The following is a 19,086-nucleotide window of genomic DNA, read 5'->3' as shown; positions in this document are numbered from 1 at the left end:
TGAAAACATGGAACCCATCTGATCATAAAATCAACACATTAGATGCACCTTTTTTTTTTTTAGCTGATACGTTTAACATGGAGTCACAGTGTTTTGTTTCCTAAGAGACAATTTCCCCTTTTGCTTTACGAGTAGAAATCATCTGGTACAGAACTAAACTCGCGGCATGCCACTGACATCTAGTGGCAGAAAGATGAAGTGCATTTCTGATTAGTTGGGAGTAAAAAAAAAAAAAAAGTGGTGGGGAGGAGGGAGGGTGAAGACAGCAACCATGTCACTGCATTAACAGGCTGAAAAGCCACAACAACAACAACAACAGCAACAACAACGGCGTGTGAATTTTTTCTAAAAGAGTTTCAAGAAACGGTCTTTAATGAAAAATATGTAGCAGCATTTTATTTTAAAAAGTCAGATAGAAATCTTACATTTTGGTGGTAATGGGATGGTAGTGGTAGTGGGGGTTGGGATAAAAATAGAAGTTTAAATACAATCAATATTTTAGCTTCTGAAGCCTGGCTGGTTCACTTGTCCATCTGGGTAGCCAAGCTACTGGTCCCCAAGCAAAACACTGCCATGTTTTGTCCAAAAAAAATGGCAACCACATGAACAAAACACTATTTCATATATACACACACACACACACACACACACACACACACACACAGACCCCCTCCATTAGCAAAGCCCACTTTATAGCAGCACAGAGCCAATATGACTCCAGGAATAGTTTTTGGGGCAAATGAGGCCACTGAGATTAAAAAAAAAAAAAAAAATCACGATGAAAAACACACACACAATCAAGTATCGAGAGACGCCATAAATGCCCATTCAGGTGGGTCTCTGCATAGGAAATTAAAAATGGCAACCACTAAATGAAGGTGTGATTGGTAATTAATGCTAGCATTCAGTTGAAATGCTCCAAGAACAAGGAAGTCCCGTTCCCTCCGCTCCGTGTTTTCGTCCCAACTACTAACGCAGCCTCGACTCCTGTGTGGTCAACGAGTGTCCCGCTAGACATTTAAAACCGTCCAGATCCCAGTAATCAGCATGACCTTTTCGTGAGATAATACATAAATCCCATCACTCGTACGCGGCGCAGCAGAGACGACGCTCTTCCTCCCGACAGCGTTAATCTTCAGGTCAGATTTGGCTACTTAGGAAGGAGGCGCGGAGGTGACGGAGGGAGCATCCTCGGTCGGACTTTCAGCGTTACCTCATCCAGCCGGACCATCTCCTCCATCTTCTCGCTGCTTAGAGGTGGAGTCAGCACGCCTGACGGGACGTGACAGCTGCTGTGACGCTCCAGCTCCACATCCTGGTAGGAGTAGGCCTTCTCCTGCAAACAGAGGAAGTTAGAATTTAGTTTCACTCCTGATGGCCAAATATCATCCATCCTGATGAGGCTGCCTGAAGGCGCTCTGCTGCACCGGTGCTTGGACTGGTTTACTATAATTCCAAGATGGTGGATGAATTTAAGACCTCATAAAAAGAACAACCCTTTTCTTCGACTTGAGTTCTCAATGCGGGGTCTCTTACCAGCCACATCAGGTAGGACACGTGGGTCTGGATGTTGTGTGCGTCATCAGCTGGGATCCCAGTGAACTTCTTCATGGGCAAGCCGCCGAGTTCCCGCAGCGCCATGGCGAACGGCACCATCCACCTTACGCATTCTTCTACCTCCACCCTCTTCAGAGCTACAGGAACAGACGAAGGATCAAACACCAGGAGCGGGGGCAGGATAGAGAACGTCAGAGGACAAAGCAGAACACAGTATTTATCCGTCATGAGCTGTCGCTGCTTACCTGAGACGTTCTCCACCAGCTCCAGAGAGGAGAAGTGAAACAAGGCTGAAGCCGCGAGGACACCGTAAGCGAACTCAAGGCAACGAACGTCCAACATGCACAAGTCCAACAACTGGGGGGAGAAGAATCCTGCATGAGTGGAGGGTGAAATGACTGACGACGCTGTGTCAAGCTTCTCTGAAACGAGACCCGTTTTACCATGGCGCCCCAGGTCTGAGCCGTGGCCGGGAGACCATCATTGAGGACCACTATGTCACTCGTTATCGGGACGTTACATCATGATATAATTTCTCTGAATTGTTGTGTAGGCACCATGAATGTTTTGAGTGGGTTCCAGGACCTTCTCTCACCCCCTGACCAACTGAACTAAGTACCAGTGGCGTCCAAACAGGACTGGGGGTGTGCAAAAGTCCTCTGAAGTCGGTGGACAGATGCACGGACCAATACCTCTGCTATCTGTGTGAAGGTGGCCTGAGGGTATCTGGGGATGAGCAGCTCGTCCGTCTCTTTCAGGTAGGCCACCTGCATGTAAACATTGAGCCAGGAGATGGACGTCTGCGGGCTCAGACTCCACTTCAGCTCCTGCGGAGGCGGACAGAAGGAGAGGAAGAGACAGGAGGCGTTAGGGCAGAAAATGAAGAATCTTTGGGTTTCTGGCCTGTTGGACGGAGCAAAAGAGAACACAACTCAACACTCGATTCTGGGAAGCTGCGATGAACGGTTTTTCACATCTCGATTTCAAAACGCGATAAATTGTACAAATGACCGACAAAATAACTCATTAAAATAATCAGCGAAGGAAAGATGAGAGGGACTCCAGATATTTGTGCAACTGTTGCGTTTTGGCAGCCACTTCCATGGAATATTTGACGGCCAACGTTAAAGATCAAGACTAAATGAGGAAAATGCGAGCAGAGTGACCTCCTTTACCTTCATAATTATGATTTCCATGCTGAGAATCTCATCTTCGGTGCAGGCTTCATCTGTAACATAAGCAAACTGGTGGACCTTGGGCGGATACATCTCCTGGAAGAGGCAACGACAGACAGAGTTTAGAAATCGCTAAAACCTGAAAGAGATGGATTTCATCTAAGCTGGAACTGATTAAAAACAAAAATAAAATATTTTTTTGCCAAATGCTCAAACTTTAAAAAAATTTAAAAAAAAAAAAACTTAAATGATGACAAAATGTTAAAGAAGAGAGTGAGGCAGTGCAGCCGAGGTGAGAAACAACTGGTTCAACACCCAGCCTGGCATCTCTTACCTCAACTTTGGCAGCGATGAAAAGGCAGGTGATGCCGATGAGCTGCAGCGTGGATTTAAAGACATTTCTCTGCGTGGCCATGAAGCGATCAAAGTAGTCCTGGGCGAGGTGGTACGTCTCCCTGTGCAGCTTGTACACCTCGCACACCTAACACACACGGAGGAGCACCCATGAAACCACCACTGGAGCAAAAAAACAAAAACAAAAAAACAAAAACACACATTCCTTGGCCGCCTCCTACAAGCGCACGTTTATACTAACGTTCACCCCCGTCACTACTAGATGGGATACCCTGGTCTACCTACTGGTTTAATATTACTAACTAGTCATCTAATCACTAGTTGCTACTTTGTAAGACCCATTAGCAGGATTGATAGGTTTACCCCTCAGCAGTTACAAGCTGTGTAAGACTGTGTTTTTATAGTTGAACATTTATTTTGAATTTTATGAATTGATCTTGGCGAGATCCAAAACCTAAAAACCATTGTGACACGAGACCATAATTATTATTATTATTATTATTATTATGAGAATTTCAATGTTCTGGCTTGCACCGTGTGCTACCAACCTCCATGAGCCAGTCCAGGAGAATGGCCCTCATCTTGGGCTGAAGGTGAGGATGCTTCTCCATCATGTTGACGTCTCTGGTGTAGGTCTTGTCCTTCTCCAACATGTTGTTCCAGACCACATCCTTACTCGCCCAGCTGACAGTCAAACAGATGAAAATAGACATCACTCAAAGTAAAGCAATGGTCTGAAAGGTTTCGCACTGCACCGACCACCAGAGAGCCGACCGAGGCACTCACCACAGCATGGGGAGCGGGGCGCAATGCACCGGGGTTGCGAGTATGTTGTTAAAACTGTAGTGGGGGAAGCCTGCGTTTATCAGGGTGACCTGCTGCTGCTCCTCCTCCTGGTCAGGAGTGGGAATCCACCTGTGTGGACTGGCGTAGTCAGCTTCAGAGCTCCACACCGGCTGCACAGAAGACGGTTTCAGTTAAACATGAAGGAAGCAGAGAACACACTGAAAGCCGGGACAACATCTATTCAGGCAAATAAATCTGACATTAAAGCAGAATTAACTGACGCAAAATCCTCACCCCGTCAGTTACTGTGTCTATCACCCTTTTCAAACTCGATGTTGATTTTAACGATATCAGTGAGCAACTTATTTAAGCCAAGGACAAACAGTGACGCAGTGTAGGTTTCATTATCCAACATGTTTAAATGAATTGTTATCAGAGCTTCACGATGCAGTTTTTCCATTTGTTTAACGTACACCATCGTGAGTGTGAGCCGCGGCGGAACTCCTACAAGCCTAATGACATCCCGTTCCACTCAGGCTTGGTTAGCACCTTCTTCTGCAGCGGGTGACTGCGTCATATCAAACCAATATCCTCTTATTATTTTCGGGAAAAAAAATATTACAACACGTGTCTCTAAACCTTGAGGATATCTGCTTGAATTTCTTGTTCTGGAAGTTCGTCAGGCTCCTTTGCGAATGCCAAGTGGGCTCAACCTAGGAACTGGGAGTTACATCACACCCTGCGACTGTTCCTTCCCAATACCAGCTGACGGCAACGCTATGAGGCATTTTAGCGCACAAAAACATCCTAGCAATAAGTCTACAGACCTTAGTGACACACGGAACAGCCATTTTTCAATGATTGTCTACTGGTTTGTAAGGTATTGGGGTCACCGAGCAGGACGTCTGACATCCACGTTCAACTGGAGCGCAGCATCAATTGCATCCACGCGTAATTAACTGGACAGTGGTTGCTGAAGAGAGGAGCTCGGGGAAGGGGTTGGACGCTCAGCCTGCACTTACTTGATAAAACCTCCCAAAATCTGATACAATGCAAACTTAAGTTCTGAGGCTCAGCAGCTTAACCACACACCCTCCACAAGTCTTGTGATGCAGTCCGGGGCAAGGATGAGGAACGTTCTATAAAGCCTGGAAAGATAACCAAGTTTACCTCACAGTCACGCTGCTTCTTCTTGGTCATCTCTGCTACCTCTTCATCCAGATCCTGTAAATACTGGAGGAGCAAAACAGCACAGAGCCGCTTAACTCAGGTCTACAGCAACATGTGGGCTTGACAAAGGCTGGATCCCCAGATTAACAATTGTATACTTAAAACTGAAGCACAAAACCTAGCAGCACAGACGGATAACATGAAGCACTGTTGTTGCATTTGGCTCATTACAAAAGGCCTGCTAGCTTAGCTGAGGATGGAGGTCCAGCTTTTCATTTTACTCACAATGGCAACATCTGCCTTCCTCTTCCTCGCTCGAACTGGGTTTTCTTTCGGGGCTTCGGGGGGAACAGACTTCGGTTCTGTCTCTTCCCTGACACGACACACCACAAAACGTTAAGTTTTTAAACCCGGCGGGATTCAACAAACATCTCAACAAGCTAGGAGAAACACGCTAATGTGGTCCAAATAGCAACAGGCTAACTAGCCGGACGGCTAAACTCTGCTTACTTTCGTTCTGACGTTGACACACTTTTGATTGACGGGGCTGACAGACGTTAAATACTCACCGTTCTCCAAGCATTATACTCAAAGAGTTGGTGCTCAGTTTTGGAGTAAACCTGTGAATGAGAAAAACTTATTTTAAAGAGTTTAAAAAAAAAAAAAACTAACAGATTTGAAACACTCCCAACCCCCACCCTCAACTCCCTCCTACTGACAAAGCCCAACTCATCCTGGCGCGGGGAAACGCAGACGGTACGCGATGTTACAAGTTGCTAAAAAGTGATTCAAACACCAGCAACAGTCGTAAAACTCACCAGGGTCAAACACCAAACGCTACATTCACCACTGAGTGTTGTAGTTTGGGCATATTTTTGCGGGGAAGGTGGTTATTTTCTCCTGCTAATTTTGGGCAGCTGGCTAAAGCCTATAATGGCCGAACCCGACGCAGCTGGCAGGGACGGGTTTTTTTTTCCTCCTTCTTCTTTTTTCTTTTTACTTCTCACTTTAACCAGGCAACGACATCAAGATGCAGTTTAAGTTCAAGAATCCATCTTACTAATTCTCTTTTTTGTTGTTTTTGTTTCGAGCTTGGGATACAACAAAGTCCAAAACATGGGTTCCAAACATTGCAGCTTCCGCCGTCCACTCACCTCAAGATCCTGGTCCTTGAAGTTCACTCTAGAACAAATGTCTTTTAGAGACGAACCGCCTGTTTACCGGGAAGTCGAGGGAGCCTGGTCGGGTGGTGTGTGTCCTGGCCGGGCGGCTGGTGGCTCTGGAGCTGGCGCGATAATCGAGCGGATGACTGGAGCGTCAAAATCAGGGAGGAGGCGATTTAACTTGGCGCTAAAAACACGGACTCCTCCTGCTCCTTATGCTCCAAATGTCAACCCCGCGCAGCGCCTCCACAATCACGGAGCCCCCTTCGGCAAGTTCCTTCGATAGAGCTGATATTAAACGAGTGGAACTTGGAGGAAAAAGAAAGTTTAAACCAAAAAAAAAAATTTAAGCCGGCAAGCGGGAGGCGTGACGGCGGTGTGACAGCTGCGGGGGCGGGGCTTCCGGGAGGAAGTGCTCGGGTACCGCGTGGCTAGTCTGTCAGATGTAAACAAAACCCAATGTCGTTTGGATTTAAGCGTAAAATAAAGCGTAACACGACCGAATGTTGCTGAAATAACTGAGCAGGATCGTTCTATACACCCCAGAGAGAGGTTTGGCGCGCTGTCACCCTGGACGCGGCCATTATTTAGCTAAAACTTTAGTATGTTAGCATACGGATGCTTCTACCAGGGCGCCCATTTCTGGTGCGGGTTGCCATACTTGGTGTTATCCCCCTTTGAAAACATTATCACTCTTTCAAATTCAGACATGTGTCCCTTTACATTTGTATTTTTCATCCATGTAGAAGGACAATGAAGATGATGTATTCATCAGAGGTCTTATACTCTAATCATCCATTTAATGTAAATTTTTCCCTCCTAAAAAAATCTTCAAAACAAGTACAAATTAACCTTTGGACTGTCAGCTGATCCTCAGGCTAGAGGAGAAAACACCATTTTGCTCCCTGGTGACTCCACAAAGTCAGAAACATGAAGTGGCTTGAACTTTTTGGGCGTTTAAAATCTGCAGTGATTGGAATGGTTCACGTGAGAGCTTTACCAGGTAATCTAAGACTTACCTGTCTTTCTTAATGTTAAGTTCAAACCTAATTTTTTCCCGTTACATTTTAATTGTTCAGTTGAAAAGTGTATTTTTGTGATACTATCATGGGACCAACCAAACGTGCCAAGGGTAGTCTTAAGTATTTATAATATCTTTAGCAAATCAAAATTATTTGAAAATAAAAATGAAATGATTTGACAGAAACATCAAAAGTCCTCATAAAAGAAAAAATTCTATTTCCTACTGTTTTTTGATTAAGTAGGCTCATGTAGACATTTATGTGTATCAATGTGCTTGTGTGGTGGGATAAAGGGAAGCTATTGTCTTCTAGTTAATGTTTATATTGTGTAATGTACCATGATATCGTGATGTATTTCCAGGAGCTAACGAGAGGGTTTGTGTTACAGTTCTTAATTAAATATCAATAGTGCTGTTGAGAAGAAGACTGAACGGCTCGCCTTCTCATGTTTGTAACCAAATGTCTGCGCTATCACAGGTACTCCGCTGGGACAAATGAAAATGCCCCAAATCATTGAGGAAGCATGCAGGGAGGCGACAATCTATCGCGATGCAGGCCTCGTAAGTGACTTTATTGTCACCCCGCAGTTGTTACTTCAGACAGGTGAGATTCCTGAAGGCGTGACTTGTGAACCTCTCTTTCAGGATGGCGTGATAATCGAGAACATGCACGACGTCCCGTACTCCTTCTCCGTGGGCCCGGAGGTGTGCGCCTGCATGACCTCAGTGTCTGCTGCTGTGAGAAGCGTCTGCCCATCCATGCCACTCGGAGTGCAGATACTGTCCTCTGCCAACCAGCAGGCCCTGGCTGTGGCTCTGGCTTCAGGTTCAGGCCCCACATCAGTTTTATTGCTGCAGGGTTGTTAGTGAGCTTCTAAACCTCAGAACAGATGGCTTCAGTCACTTTTGTCATCTCCCTGAAAAGATTTGATTTCACTTCCTGGTAACTTTCTCTGTTTTTAGCTGATACTTCACCCAGGAAGTATGTTTTACCTATTGAATTCCCTTAAACAGATATCTTGACTTCATGAAGACATTTTTGTGCCCTCACACGTCACTTCTTTTTGTCTGAATTAAGCACTTAAACCCCCCCAAAAATATGAGTTAAATGAGTCAAACGTGACAACCGGACATCTTTTGTGGCTTGTTTGATTGGTTTGACGTGGCCGGAGGTCACACGCCACTGGTTGACCTCAGCTTCATCACCATGTGGTCACAGGTCTGGACTTCATCAGGGCGGAAGGTTTCGTCTTCTCTCACGTTGCTGACGAGGGCTTACTGCACGCCTGCGCCGGCGACTTACTGAGGTATCGCAAGCAGATGGGAGCTGAGCACGTGCAGATTTTCACCGACATCAAGAAGAAGCACAGGTGAGGTCATCATCAGTCACACAGGAACCGGTCTCAAGTTACTGTGGTGGGAACCCAGGCAAGTCAGGTCTGCCGGGAGTTGTAGTTCTCTGTGATAAAATGATCGTCAGACCACACGAAACCAATTCTTATAGTGAAATGTGTCATTTTGACATTAGAAACAATTTGTCCACCTTTTTACTGCCACTGGCTGCTGGTTGTAAGCTTGGGTGAAGCCCTTGTAGCACGCAGTTCTTTGGCGTAACTGTCACTGCCAGGAAATGGTGTCAAAGTGTCACACTTCAGCTTTGAATATGCCTCATTGCTCACTGGGTGAAAGAGTTCTTTGACTCCGTTAATATGAGACGTTTGATACGTACAAACCAACTTTAGCCAACAGTGGTTCAATAAGTGCTTTGTGATCACAAGAATCAATCGATAAAGCTTTCCTTCATCCTCCAGGAAGCTGCCCAGTACATGAGGGTGTTTATGTAAATTACAGCCCGCACTTGTTTACAGTTTTAGGCCAAAGTTCCAGAGTCATCACATCCTGCTCTAATCAGAGGGATCACCTCTCGTTTGTACTCCATCCGGGAGGATGCATGTACGTTGACTCTGTGCGTCCTCGCAGCTCCCACGCCCTGACGTCAGACGTGAGCATCGAGGAGACGGCACAGGCAGCTGAGTTCTTCCTCTCAGACGGGCTCATCATCACCGGGACCGCTACAGGGGCGCAGGCTGACCCGCGGGAGCTCAGAGGTGTGGCCACAAACACTCCACACACTTCATACAACCAGCTGCCTACTCAGGTGTTGCAGCACCTGTTATGCAGGCCTTTACTTAGGAACAGAAGGACTAAACACGTGAACAGGGTAGGATCATCGTGGGACCACGTCATTGTGTTCCCAGCTTATTGAATAAATAAACCTTTAATATTCAAACCTCTTTAAGTGCCTAAACCTGCATTATTCATTACTTTTTTGGGTTGTGATGAATCCTACGTTATTTTTCTAATATCACACTCGTCCATGAGCACTGGTGGTTGGAGGGACACCAGCAGAGCTCCTGCTACTTCTCTCTTTTCATGAACTCTGGGCGGACATGGATGTCAATTTCAGATTGAATTTTCTAGCTTTTAATTCATCATCTAGACAGGAATTGGCAACATAAACAATTAAATGAAACTGAGAGAAACAAATTGCCTCTTAAACTTGTTCACCTGGATTTGGTACTGAGTCAGTACCCTGTATGTCCAGCAGGGGGAACCCATGTCTTAACAATACCAGGGGAGAGTTTCTGTTTAATGCTCCTCTGCTGGTCAGAACCTTCAAACCAGACCAGCAGACACCAAACACGCAGGCTCCTTTTTAAAAAAAAGTTTGATAAGATATTTTATTTTTTACTGAAAATTCTGGTACATCCATGAAACACTGAACACCGACTTTGAGATCTCTGAAGAGTAAATTCAATCGCTCAAAGTGCAAAGCTGCTGTCAGGCTATGAAGGAACAACCCCACGGACACACGACCTCTCATTTTATCTATGTGTTTGGTGTGATGGACGTTCATCCAGCACCGCAACTTTCCAGAAAATATACTTATTGTCCATCGTCCCCAGATCCAGAGAAGAAGATAGAGACCCTTCCCTCCATAAAAAAAGAATGGAGACCAAAGAATGGTGGTGAAAGGAAACCTAAGCCGAGCAACCGTGGAGGTCGTTTTGCGGGGTGTCTATGTTTGGGAGGGACATGCCATGATGTCTCCTTAGGGGTCAGTAGACCTGAAACCTGGACCGAGTCCTCTCACTGCTATTTTAGGGTTTAGTCTCTAATGCCACACTTAAAGCTGCACAGGCACTAGGTACACGTGAACAAACCCTCTCTCTCTCTCTCTCTCTCTCTCTCTCTCTCTCTCTCTCTCTCTCTCTCTCTCTCTCTCACACACACACACACACATCCTATCCAACCACAAAAATACCTCGTCGCTGCCTGCAGCTCAACAATGATGACAAAGGTGCGCTGATATAAACGTCCTGGTCAGTATCGATAGGACCATTGTTTTTATGGCTGATATTTACAAATGCCAGTATGATGGCTGGTAAAAACAAGTTCTCCACATTTTTTTTTAACCACTGAAACACATGAGTAAACACTGCGAATTTAACCAAAAAAAAATCATTCAAACATTAGAAAAAAAAATCAATCAATAATATTTTCCATATTGTTTCTCATCATGTCGTGGGTGGGAGGTTTTTCAGGGTCAGGATGTGGGTTTGTCCAGCAGTAATCCTCCTCATTCCCTCTCATAATTATTAGTAGCAGCGGGTGCTCATCGAGTCACTGACACACACGGATCCCTGCGCCCCCTCAGGAAAGTAGTTCCGACCGTGTCTCTGAGTTTCTACTCACAATGTCTTGTCATTTGAAGTTATTTTCTAATCACTTCTACACAATCTTTGTCTGAGTAATGCAGCTTTCAAGAAAAGTTTATTTGATGACTTTTGACAAAGCTACGCTATCACTTCCCACCCACTACCATTCACTGCGCTAAGCTAGCTAGCGTGGGTCTCAGCTCCCTGCAGCACAGAGGAGATTTCCCTTAAAGTTGCCGTGTTCCTCTACATTCGTCTACGGCGACTCTTTGTCACCACAAACAGTGCATTCTCTAAACCGTTGCTCTGCTGAATTTTGCAGAGGTTTCCCAGTCTGTGCGAATCCCCGTGCTAATCGGCTCCGGAGTGACCTGCGACAACATGGAACGCTATCTTGACGCGAACGGGATGATCGTCGGCTCTTACTTCAAAGAAAATGGCAACTGGGCCAAAGCAGTCGACCCGGAGCGAGTGAAGAGGTTCATGGAGAAGCTGCGTGAACTCCGACAACGAGTCGATCAGTGACGCCGCTGCCATAAAAAACACATTCAGCCCCTTTAAGAAACAAGATTTATTTGCAGTTTTTTTTGTACATTTTATAAATACACACATATAGAAAAAAACATGGTATTCAACAGTATTTACACTCTGTAAAGAATCTGTGTAACATATAAAAGTGAGCACCCACTGAGAAGTACACAAAACTGTGGTTCTGTAGAAGACGTCTGCTCTGAAAAACTCTCAGCATGCTAACGGCTAAAGCTAACACACGCTCAACACACACGAGTGGAAATGAAATGTTCTACAGTAACACAACCTCTAAGCTGTCTAAACACATCCATCATGTACACAGGCTTCATCTGATTAAATGTTTGTGTGTCATTCATGCTTGACTTGGGACGGAGTTGCTCAACAGGTCAGGTGATCAGAGCTGTTTGCTTACATCATAATAAAAGCGCCTCGCTGTGCTTCACTTGGCCACTGTTAGCAGAATTACATGTGTGAGGCAAAACAAGGATGGAGAACCTGAGTGATTCCAGGTTTGCGGTGCTGTGGTGGAGGACATTGGGCGAGCGCTCTCACCAGCGGCGCTCAGTAGTTGCAGAGGCGCTGAACCGGCTGCTTGAAGTAGCCGTAGCGCTTGTCTGCTGAGGAGAATCGTGTCTTGGCCAGGTTCTGCCTGTTGAGGGCGCTGCGGCTCAGCTTCTTGCGCTCGGCCTGGGTCCTCGCCCTTTGGACAGCCAACAGCTGGACATGGCAAGGCAGCGGGATTCCCCAGGCCGCCAGACGCCAGGAGATGTGCTGCCTCACCGCCCCTGACCTGGACACAGACAGACGAGGCGTTAGCGCGAGTTGATCAGGTGACTGTCACAGAGCAAAAACGAGTTTAGAGCCCTTGAGCGACTGAGTCCAGTTTCCTGTCAGATGTTTACTGTGTCTGATTTTCCAGTTCACGTCCCTCGTTTCCATGGAAACAACACAGCCAATGATTAGAGGTCAGGAGGTTGGAGGGATCTTTGATGTCCCCGCCAGCCTCCGCCGTCTAGTTTAGACACTCGTGACACAACACACAACATGCTCGTGATTACTGCTTCTGTGCGCTTCAAGGTCATTTTTCGTGAATATAAGCTAAAAGCTAAGAGGAGGCGGAGCCAAAAAGGTCAGTGAACAGCTTCAGGTGTGTCTGAGTCTGTTTGGGAGAACGAGACGTTGTCCCTTGTTTCTTTCTTCGTCACGGCTTCAGCTGCAATCTTTATACCTACAGAGTAACGCCGTAATTATGACCTGGACTGAGACAGAACCAAAACAGTGAGGCGTGTCAAAGGGAAGCGACCTTGGGTAGTTCTCCTCCTCCTCGTCTTCATCAGAGCCCTGCTCCTCCTCTGCTCTGCTCATCCTGCATCTCATCTGATAGACCGACATGCTGGGATGCTCGATCAGCAGGTTCTCCAGTGGGTCCACCTCAGAAGCCTCCAGTGTCGCGTTGTCTGGAACAGGAAGAAAGGGGGTCTCATCCTGAGCTCAAGTGGGAGCATCACTAGTGTGTGTGTGTGTGTGTGTGTGTGTGTGTGTGTGTGTGTGTGTCTAACCTGGGAGGTTAACAATGACCCATCCTCCCTCCTCAAACTCCATCAGCTCCTCCAGAGTGTCATGTACTGCCTCGCAGTCATCACCGCCACCGTTCCCCAGCAGGTGAGAGAGAATCTTTCCGATCATCATCTGTATAGCAAAGTTCTGTTAGACAGACAAATGTCTCCCCCTGGAGGCCATCAGGGGAGCAGCCAGCTCCGCAGCGCCTCCATGGTGCTCAGACACATGAGTCGAGGGGTCGTGGGGTCACTTAGGAACACAATGTCTGAGGGTAGGAGCGGCTGCTGCAGCAGGATTATATAAGACCGGTTTATCCCGGTTTACATTTCTTCCATGAAACCAGATTCCCAGTGACCTCAGAGCAACAACCTCATCTGTCCCCAGCTGATGACCCCGCAACCTTTGCTGTGGCAGTAAGTTTGATAGATAAACAGGACTGCCACATCCCAAACACCAGTAAACGTCTCATTTTAGCTCTCCCTCTATCCCAGTATCCAAACATGAACCCAGAACATTCCAAAGTCTGTTCGTTTCAATACTGACTTGAAACTTCTCTCATTAGCTGTTTACACAAGAGCCCGACCACCACTTTCATTCTTATTTATCGATTTTTGTCTCCTATTTAATAAGAAAAAAGAATTTTCTTCAATGTTGACAGCCTCCTGTGCGTGCGTCCCAAAATAATCATTTATCAAAGTGGTTATTACACAGACAGATCCATAAATATCCCGGGATATTTATTTATTTGGATGCCTTCCCGTAATATCAGCACACACTGTACACACACACACTGTACACACACACACACACTGTACACACACACACAAACATTGACATATCACCAGCAGGATCGAATCTTTCCCGGCGGAATGTTTTTATTTTCTTCTTCTGTCGCTGCGACTGTCACTAATCAGGTTTGGGGGGGGGGGGGGGCGAGCTTGCAGCGAGGCGTCACAAAGACAACGGGAACAAAAGAAAAACGGAAGATTAACGGTTCCGGATGCAAATCGGAGGAGACGCGGAGGTGTTCACGACTTACCGGAACAATAGAGACCGTTTCTTCTTCTGCTTCTTCTTCCTATTCTTCTTCGTCGGGTGCGGCCGGAGGACAGAAGAATGTTCCTGCCGTGCTGCTCTCCACGGATTGTTTTGATCGCTAAGAGTTGTTTATCGGCGAGAGTCCTCCCCCGTGTCCTGAAACGTCACCAGACCCCGCCCCCGACGAGGGTGCGTCACGGACACGTAACGCAGCGAATATTCAGTTTTTCTATTTATATTTTCTTCATGTGGAACGCATTCGATTTTAATAATGCAACACATGATATAATAATAATAGTAAGAATAAGAAGAAAACAATATAATCCAATAGAAATAAGCTTCAATCATAACTTCAATCACAAATTAAAGCAGCAAGTTGGAAAAAGGGTAGGATGACGTGCACACTCAAAGACTCGTAGACCTTTCCTTCACTCATCTGATTAAATCTACCGAAACACGGTCACAATATTATAATCAACTCTTACAAACTCACGACTGTAAACCCAATATCCTGATTGTGTTTTTATAAAAGGAATAGAAAAAATACACCCTCATTAAACGTTCAGAAATAATATACAGACATAAAAAAGAACCGGAGGAAACTGGTGGTTGTTGATGTTTTCCAGCTTTTATTGAGTCATTTGACAGAACACAGCAGCAGCTAAAGTTCGTTCTATGAATAATATTCAGAGTTTTTCTTTATTTATGTTAATATATTGTAAATACCTAAATAGTCTACTATAAATGTTAATATTACTTATTTCATACATTTTTTTTAAATTCATATTGTCCTTCTTCTTCTTTCTTCTGTTTGAATTTCCCCAGTGTGAGATAAAGTATTATTATTCTTAAAATGCTGCGAGAATGCAGATACAAAAAGTTACGATCCTTTTAAAGGACACAGAATGCAGCTGTGGTTTCAGGTATTCTGACATTATTTATTCAGTTCGATCCAAAAATGAATGAAGACTTACTTCTGGTCAACACTTCTTTGAGTTGTTGTTGTTGTTTTTAATTTATATATCAAAGGAAGTGAATCTGAGATAGTCGCGCGTCAAGATTGTACCCCTCCGGTCGAAGGTAGCCGTTAGCTGGCTAGCTCTCCCTTCGGTCTGAGTTCCCGGTGAGCACTTTAATTTTTGTCCACGTCAGCTTTGGGGCTCTGTACATTTTATGAAAAGGAAATAAAGGTGTAGTATACTTCCAGCAGGTGGTCCCGGCATTTACACCGACGAAGACTGACTTCTGTTCATGACCTGCGACGAGGTCGACGCGGAGGAGGCAGCCATTTTGTTCCGCCATCGTTTACTCTTGGATGTATGACGTCACAGCAGGAAGTCGTCTGTCGGCGAATGCTGGCGTAGAAGAAGAACCATCCTGCGCTACTTGCACACACGACTGCGGGTAAGAAACTCAATATGTGTATCTATTTATATGATATTCATCATATTTATAAGAGATGAGCAGTTGTTGAGGGAAAGTTGCTGCTCTTCATCACCTCCTCATCCTCGGCTTCAACGGCGGTGAGAGAACAATCTGCCTTCAGCAGCCTTGTTGTCTTCGACCGTTTGAAAACAGATAAGAAGTTTGTACCAAACATTCGCCGTTGACTTACCTCAAGCAAAAGTGAAACCATGAAAATACCTTGTTAGGGTTATATTAATTATCTTTCACACACACACCTGCGACCTTTACCCTCTGAGCAGGTGTCCATCCATCGTAGTCTTCCGCTTATTCCTTACTAGTAAGGGTCGCGGGGGGGACTGGAGCCTATCCCAGCATCTACGGGCGAGAGGCGGGGTGGACCCTGGACAGTGACAGGGCTAACAAATAGAGACGAACAACCATTCACACTCACATTCATACCGACGGTCAATTTAGAGAATCCGTCTTTGGACGGTGGGAGGAAGCCGGAGTACCCGGAGAGAACCCACGCAGGCACAGGGAGAACATGGAGACTCCACACAGAAAGATCCCGCGCCCGAGCCGGGACTCGAACCCGTAACCCTCTTGCTGTGAGTGTGCAGTGCTGACCACTGCACCACCGTGCATATCATGACAATGAGATTCTGAACCACCTCCACCTCCTCCTTCTTCTGTGTGTTTTTACTGTTTTCAGCTCCTTCCCTTGATATGTGTTTATCTACCTTCTGTACTTGAGTCTCTTTTACCTCAGGATTCTTTCAGCTGGAAACGTTAGTCGTTACTGTCAGCTCGTAACACTTAGATGAGCTGTCATGAATGTCACAGTCACAGTTTAGGTGTGTGTGTGTGTGTGTGTGTGTGTGTGTGTGTGTGTGTGTGTGTGTGTGTGTGTGTGTGTGTGTGATGCGTGGAATGCCTTTTAGGCTGCATTCCAACCGCAAGAAATTCCCTCAAGAACCAGGAAGTGTTTGAGCATCTCTGTGTCTGCACAAACCAGGGTCTTCGTAAAACTCATCAATGATTGACATTGAGAAGGAACCGTAAGACTGCTGGACAGACGAGGACGTGGCGGCTTCGCTCAGCATCTTTGCTGAGTTATCATTCAGTTCAGAACTTTCTTCTCCTGTTCCGTCATATATCAAACTGCGCTTCTATTTGTATTTCATGAGGGAGAAGTGTCAGAATGTCTCTTTAACACGGCGTTAAGAGTGTGTGACACCACTTTCCCTCAAGAAGACACACCTGGAAAAAAAACAGCAACAACAACCTTTGACCATCTCCTCTCAGTCCGTCGGTTGTCAGCCCCGTCAGCAGATATTCATCCACTAGAGAGCTCAGTCCTCTGTCAGCTGGTCTGGTTTTCACGTTTCGACAGCCCCCCAGATGCTGAAAAGTTCTCATTTTTAAGCAACTCTCTCTCTTCTCTCTGGCCAGTGCCTGGACTCTCTCAGGGATGGCTCCACGAATGGATGACGTCATGCGTCTCTGCTGTGAAATATCAGCTCACGATCAGATCAAGGTGGCGGTGAAAAACTCCGGCAAAGGAGCCATGGTGGCGGGAGGAACTGCTTTCGTCGGGGGGCTGGTGGGCGGACCTCCAGGAATCGCCGTTGGTAAGAGCGAGCGGGAACATTCAGGGTCCCGAATAATAGATGAAAAAACAGACAGACATCGTGTGATAACGACAGGAAGTCTGAGCCGTTTTAGCGGTGACCGCTTCAGATGCTGGCAAACTGTTCATACCAAGAGTTTCAGCCAGGAGCCGAAACAGTCAGTTAACAAATATTGAATTCAACATAAAAAGATAACCAGAAAACTGAGATGAAGCCGAAGGTACCAGACTGGGTCCTCACCGTCTCAGGAGTCTGTTTTTTTTACTGCGCTTCTTCTTTTGCCTCCACCAGGCGGGATAGTCGGCGGTCTCCTGGGCAGTTGGCTGACCAGCGGTCAGTTCAAGCCGCTGCCTCAGATCCTGATGGAGCTCCCCCCCGCCCAGCAGCAGAAGCTCTACAGGGACATCCTGGCGGTCCTCGGCAGCCTGAACTGGACGGACGCCGCTCAGCTCATTGCCCTGGTGATGGGTAACGCCACGCTGCAGCAGCAGGTCACTGCGGCACTGCTCAACTACATCACCAAGGAGCTGAGAGCAGAGGTGTCATACAGAGACTGAGCTACGGCGGGGCGGGGCTGGATTGGCTGGAGTCCTTCGCCTCAGGAAGGTTTCATTTTTGGCATTTAAAGCAGCTCAAAGGACTTTTGACCTGATCGTACTGGTTTAACACTTCGATGTGACTGCGAAGGTGTACGTTAACTTCAGCCTGCAGGTTTCTATTTCGTGCTGATGCTGATGATGTTTTGGGGTGGGGGGGGGGGGGTGCTAAAAAGAAAAAAAATTCTCAGACAATCCCACTTCTGTCCAGAGGTGCTGCCAAAGTCAATGTGCACAACCTTGAGGTGGGCCTGAGGAGGGAGACAGAGGGAAAGTGAAAAAATCGCTATGAGGAACAAGTTCTTTCTCATGGCTTCGAAAATGTTTTTTTTTGTTTGTTTGTATTTATGCTCGCATCATCACTTTCCTCTCGACGGCCACTCAAAGGCTGCACCCCAGAATCAAGTTCATCACTGCTGCTTTCATCAAAGGATGCTTCCAATCGAAGGGGGCCTCTGTCCTCAGTGCCATCTGGACGAGTTTTTCTATTTTGCCTTCATTTTTAATCTCTTGTGCCTGAGGAGTGTTATTCTGGACAAGAACATGAATCTCTTTATTCTCTGTATCAGGGTGACTTTTGGAAAAAGAAACACGTTTATAAATTAAAATAGGAAATAAATCTTTGATGCAACTCTCATCTGGTCTTTCACATTGACCCACAACCGTCGGCTCTCACCAGGCGTCACTGTCACGCGGTCGTTTCATTCCAGAGCAAAACGAGTCTTCTGAGCATCCGTTACGCTTGTCCCTTTTGACCTTCCATCCATCGTCGTCTTCCGCTTATTCCTTACAAGTAAGGGTCGCGGGGGGGGGGGGGGGGGGGCTGGAGCCTATCCCAGCGTCAACGGGTGAGAGGCGGGGTTCACCCTGGACACTGCTCCACCGTGCAGCCCCCCTTTTGACCTTCTCAGCTCAAATTAAAGATGAGAGCAAAACGACCGAGTAGGAATAAAGGAAGACCAAGAATTAGTAAAAAGAAAAACACGCTCTCACTTCATATCAAGTAGAAAAAGGTTGTTCTGATGAAAACATTCATCAGACGACCTCATAAATGAAGAACGTTCTCTAAATTACAGTCCCTTTCTCAGTTAATAATTAAATTATTAAAAATAATTTTTACCCTGACGCATCTTTTTTTTTTTTTTTACTCATTTATTTTTCTCACCTTGAGGGCTCCGTGTATTCGATATCCTCCGAATAATTCAGTCATTCCTTTTAAAATATGAGAACAAAAAAAAAAAAAACAAAACAGGTGAAATGTCACATGATGGAAATAGACATTATTTTAACTCGGCATCAAAATTGATATTTGATGCAGAGACAAAGACAAATCTATGACATTAAAAATGATAGTTTCTTGTAATCATCTGTATCTGAT

The 19,086-nt window shown here is 45.9% G+C and overlaps 4 protein-coding genes across 6 annotated transcripts; 2 read left to right on the top strand and 2 right to left on the bottom strand.

The window, feature by feature from the left end:
- Positions 1-359: 359 nt before the first annotated feature.
- On the bottom strand, positions 360-6,520 carry ccne1 (cyclin E1). 2 transcript variants are annotated; one of them, XM_086190313.1, is made up of 12 exons: positions 5,861-5,959; positions 5,612-5,662; positions 5,328-5,415; positions 5,043-5,105; positions 3,873-4,042; positions 3,635-3,770; positions 3,067-3,213; positions 2,733-2,828; positions 2,250-2,384; positions 1,803-1,914; positions 1,537-1,694; positions 360-1,336 (listed from the first exon to the last, which is right to left on the bottom strand). In XM_086190313.1, the coding sequence occupies exons 2-12, from the start codon at positions 5,623-5,625 to the stop codon at positions 1,151-1,153; spliced, it is 1,305 nt and encodes a 434-aa protein (XP_086046439.1). In that variant the 5' UTR covers positions 5,626-5,662; positions 5,861-5,959; the 3' UTR covers positions 360-1,150. The 2 variants fall into 2 exon arrangements, with proteins under 2 accessions (XP_086046439.1, XP_086046432.1); XM_086190306.1 differs by lacking the exon at positions 5,861-5,959 and adding an exon at positions 6,197-6,520 and having other exon boundaries at positions 361-1,336.
- LOC147269753 (uncharacterized protein F13E9.13, mitochondrial) lies at positions 5,757-12,101 on the top strand. Of its 2 annotated transcripts, none has more exons than XM_086190331.1 (6): positions 5,757-5,798; positions 7,705-7,787; positions 7,872-8,052; positions 8,446-8,596; positions 9,207-9,334; positions 11,268-12,101. In XM_086190331.1, exons 2-6 carry the CDS (start codon positions 7,722-7,724, stop codon positions 11,468-11,470), a joined length of 729 nt encoding a protein of 242 aa, XP_086046457.1. In that variant the 5' UTR covers positions 5,757-5,798; positions 7,705-7,721; the 3' UTR covers positions 11,471-12,101. The 2 variants fall into 2 exon arrangements, with proteins under 2 accessions (XP_086046457.1, XP_086046449.1); XM_086190323.1 differs by lacking the exon at positions 5,757-5,798 and adding an exon at positions 7,079-7,208 and having other exon boundaries at positions 11,268-12,098.
- On the bottom strand, positions 11,504-14,253 carry LOC147269752 (tumor protein p53-inducible nuclear protein 2). Its single transcript, XM_086190355.1, has 4 exons — positions 14,076-14,253; positions 13,036-13,165; positions 12,780-12,933; positions 11,504-12,266 (listed from the first exon to the last, which is right to left on the bottom strand). The coding sequence occupies exons 2-4, from the start codon at positions 13,163-13,165 to the stop codon at positions 12,038-12,040; spliced, it is 513 nt and encodes a 170-aa protein (XP_086046481.1). The 5' UTR covers positions 14,076-14,253; the 3' UTR covers positions 11,504-12,037.
- A 1,048-nt stretch (positions 14,254-15,301) lies between these two features.
- On the top strand, positions 15,302-18,345 carry LOC147269751 (protein C19orf12 homolog). The gene is made up of 3 exons (XM_086190343.1): positions 15,302-15,478; positions 16,934-17,112; positions 17,404-18,345. Exons 1-3 carry the CDS (start codon positions 15,390-15,392, stop codon positions 17,667-17,669), a joined length of 534 nt encoding a protein of 177 aa, XP_086046469.1. The 5' UTR covers positions 15,302-15,389; the 3' UTR covers positions 17,670-18,345.
- The last annotated feature ends 741 nt before the right edge of the window (positions 18,346-19,086 follow it).

Source organism: Aulostomus chinensis, chromosome 2 (assembly GCF_037954235.1).
Source record: "Aulostomus chinensis isolate RoL2024-O1b breed Wild chromosome 2, RoL_Achi_v1.0, whole genome shotgun sequence".
Taxonomy (NCBI): domain Eukaryota; kingdom Metazoa; phylum Chordata; class Actinopteri; order Syngnathiformes; family Aulostomidae; genus Aulostomus; species Aulostomus chinensis.
Note: the sequence above shows the minus strand (reverse complement) of the source record. Positions and strands in the feature narration are given on the sequence as shown.

Coding starts and splice junctions, on each gene's coding strand:
- ccne1 (XM_086190306.1), bottom strand. Junction 3,771..3,872: donor GCCCCGCTCCCCATGCTGTG/GTGAGTGCCTCG, acceptor TTTGACTGTCAG/CTGGGCGAGTAAGGATGTGG. Junction 2,385..2,732: donor TGGAAATCATAATTATGAAG/GTAAAGGAGGTC, acceptor CCGCCTCCGCAG/GAGCTGAAGTGGAGTCTGAG.
- LOC147269753 (XM_086190323.1), top strand. CDS start 7,136: ATGAAGTGGCTTGAACTTTTTGGGCGTTTAAAATCTGCAGTGATTGGA. Junction 7,209..7,704: donor TCACGTGAGAGCTTTACCAG/GTAATCTAAGAC, acceptor GCGCTATCACAG/GTACTCCGCTGGGACAAATG. Junction 8,597..9,206: donor GACATCAAGAAGAAGCACAG/GTGAGGTCATCA, acceptor GCGTCCTCGCAG/CTCCCACGCCCTGACGTCAG.
- LOC147269752 (XM_086190355.1), bottom strand. CDS start 13,165: ATGATGATCGGAAAGATTCTCTCTCACCTGCTGGGGAACGGTGGCGGT. Junction 12,934..13,035: donor GGTCATTGTTAACCTCCCAG/GTTAGACACACA, acceptor TTCCTGTTCCAG/ACAACGCGACACTGGAGGCT. Junction 12,267..12,779: donor GAGGAGGAGAACTACCCAAG/GTCGCTTCCCTT, acceptor GTCTGTGTCCAG/GTCAGGGGCGGTGAGGCAGC.
- LOC147269751 (XM_086190343.1), top strand. CDS start 15,390: ATGTATGACGTCACAGCAGGAAGTCGTCTGTCGGCGAATGCTGGCGTA. Junction 15,479..16,933: donor ACTTGCACACACGACTGCGG/GTAAGAAACTCA, acceptor CTCTCTGGCCAG/TGCCTGGACTCTCTCAGGGA. Junction 17,113..17,403: donor ACCTCCAGGAATCGCCGTTG/GTAAGAGCGAGC, acceptor TGCCTCCACCAG/GCGGGATAGTCGGCGGTCTC.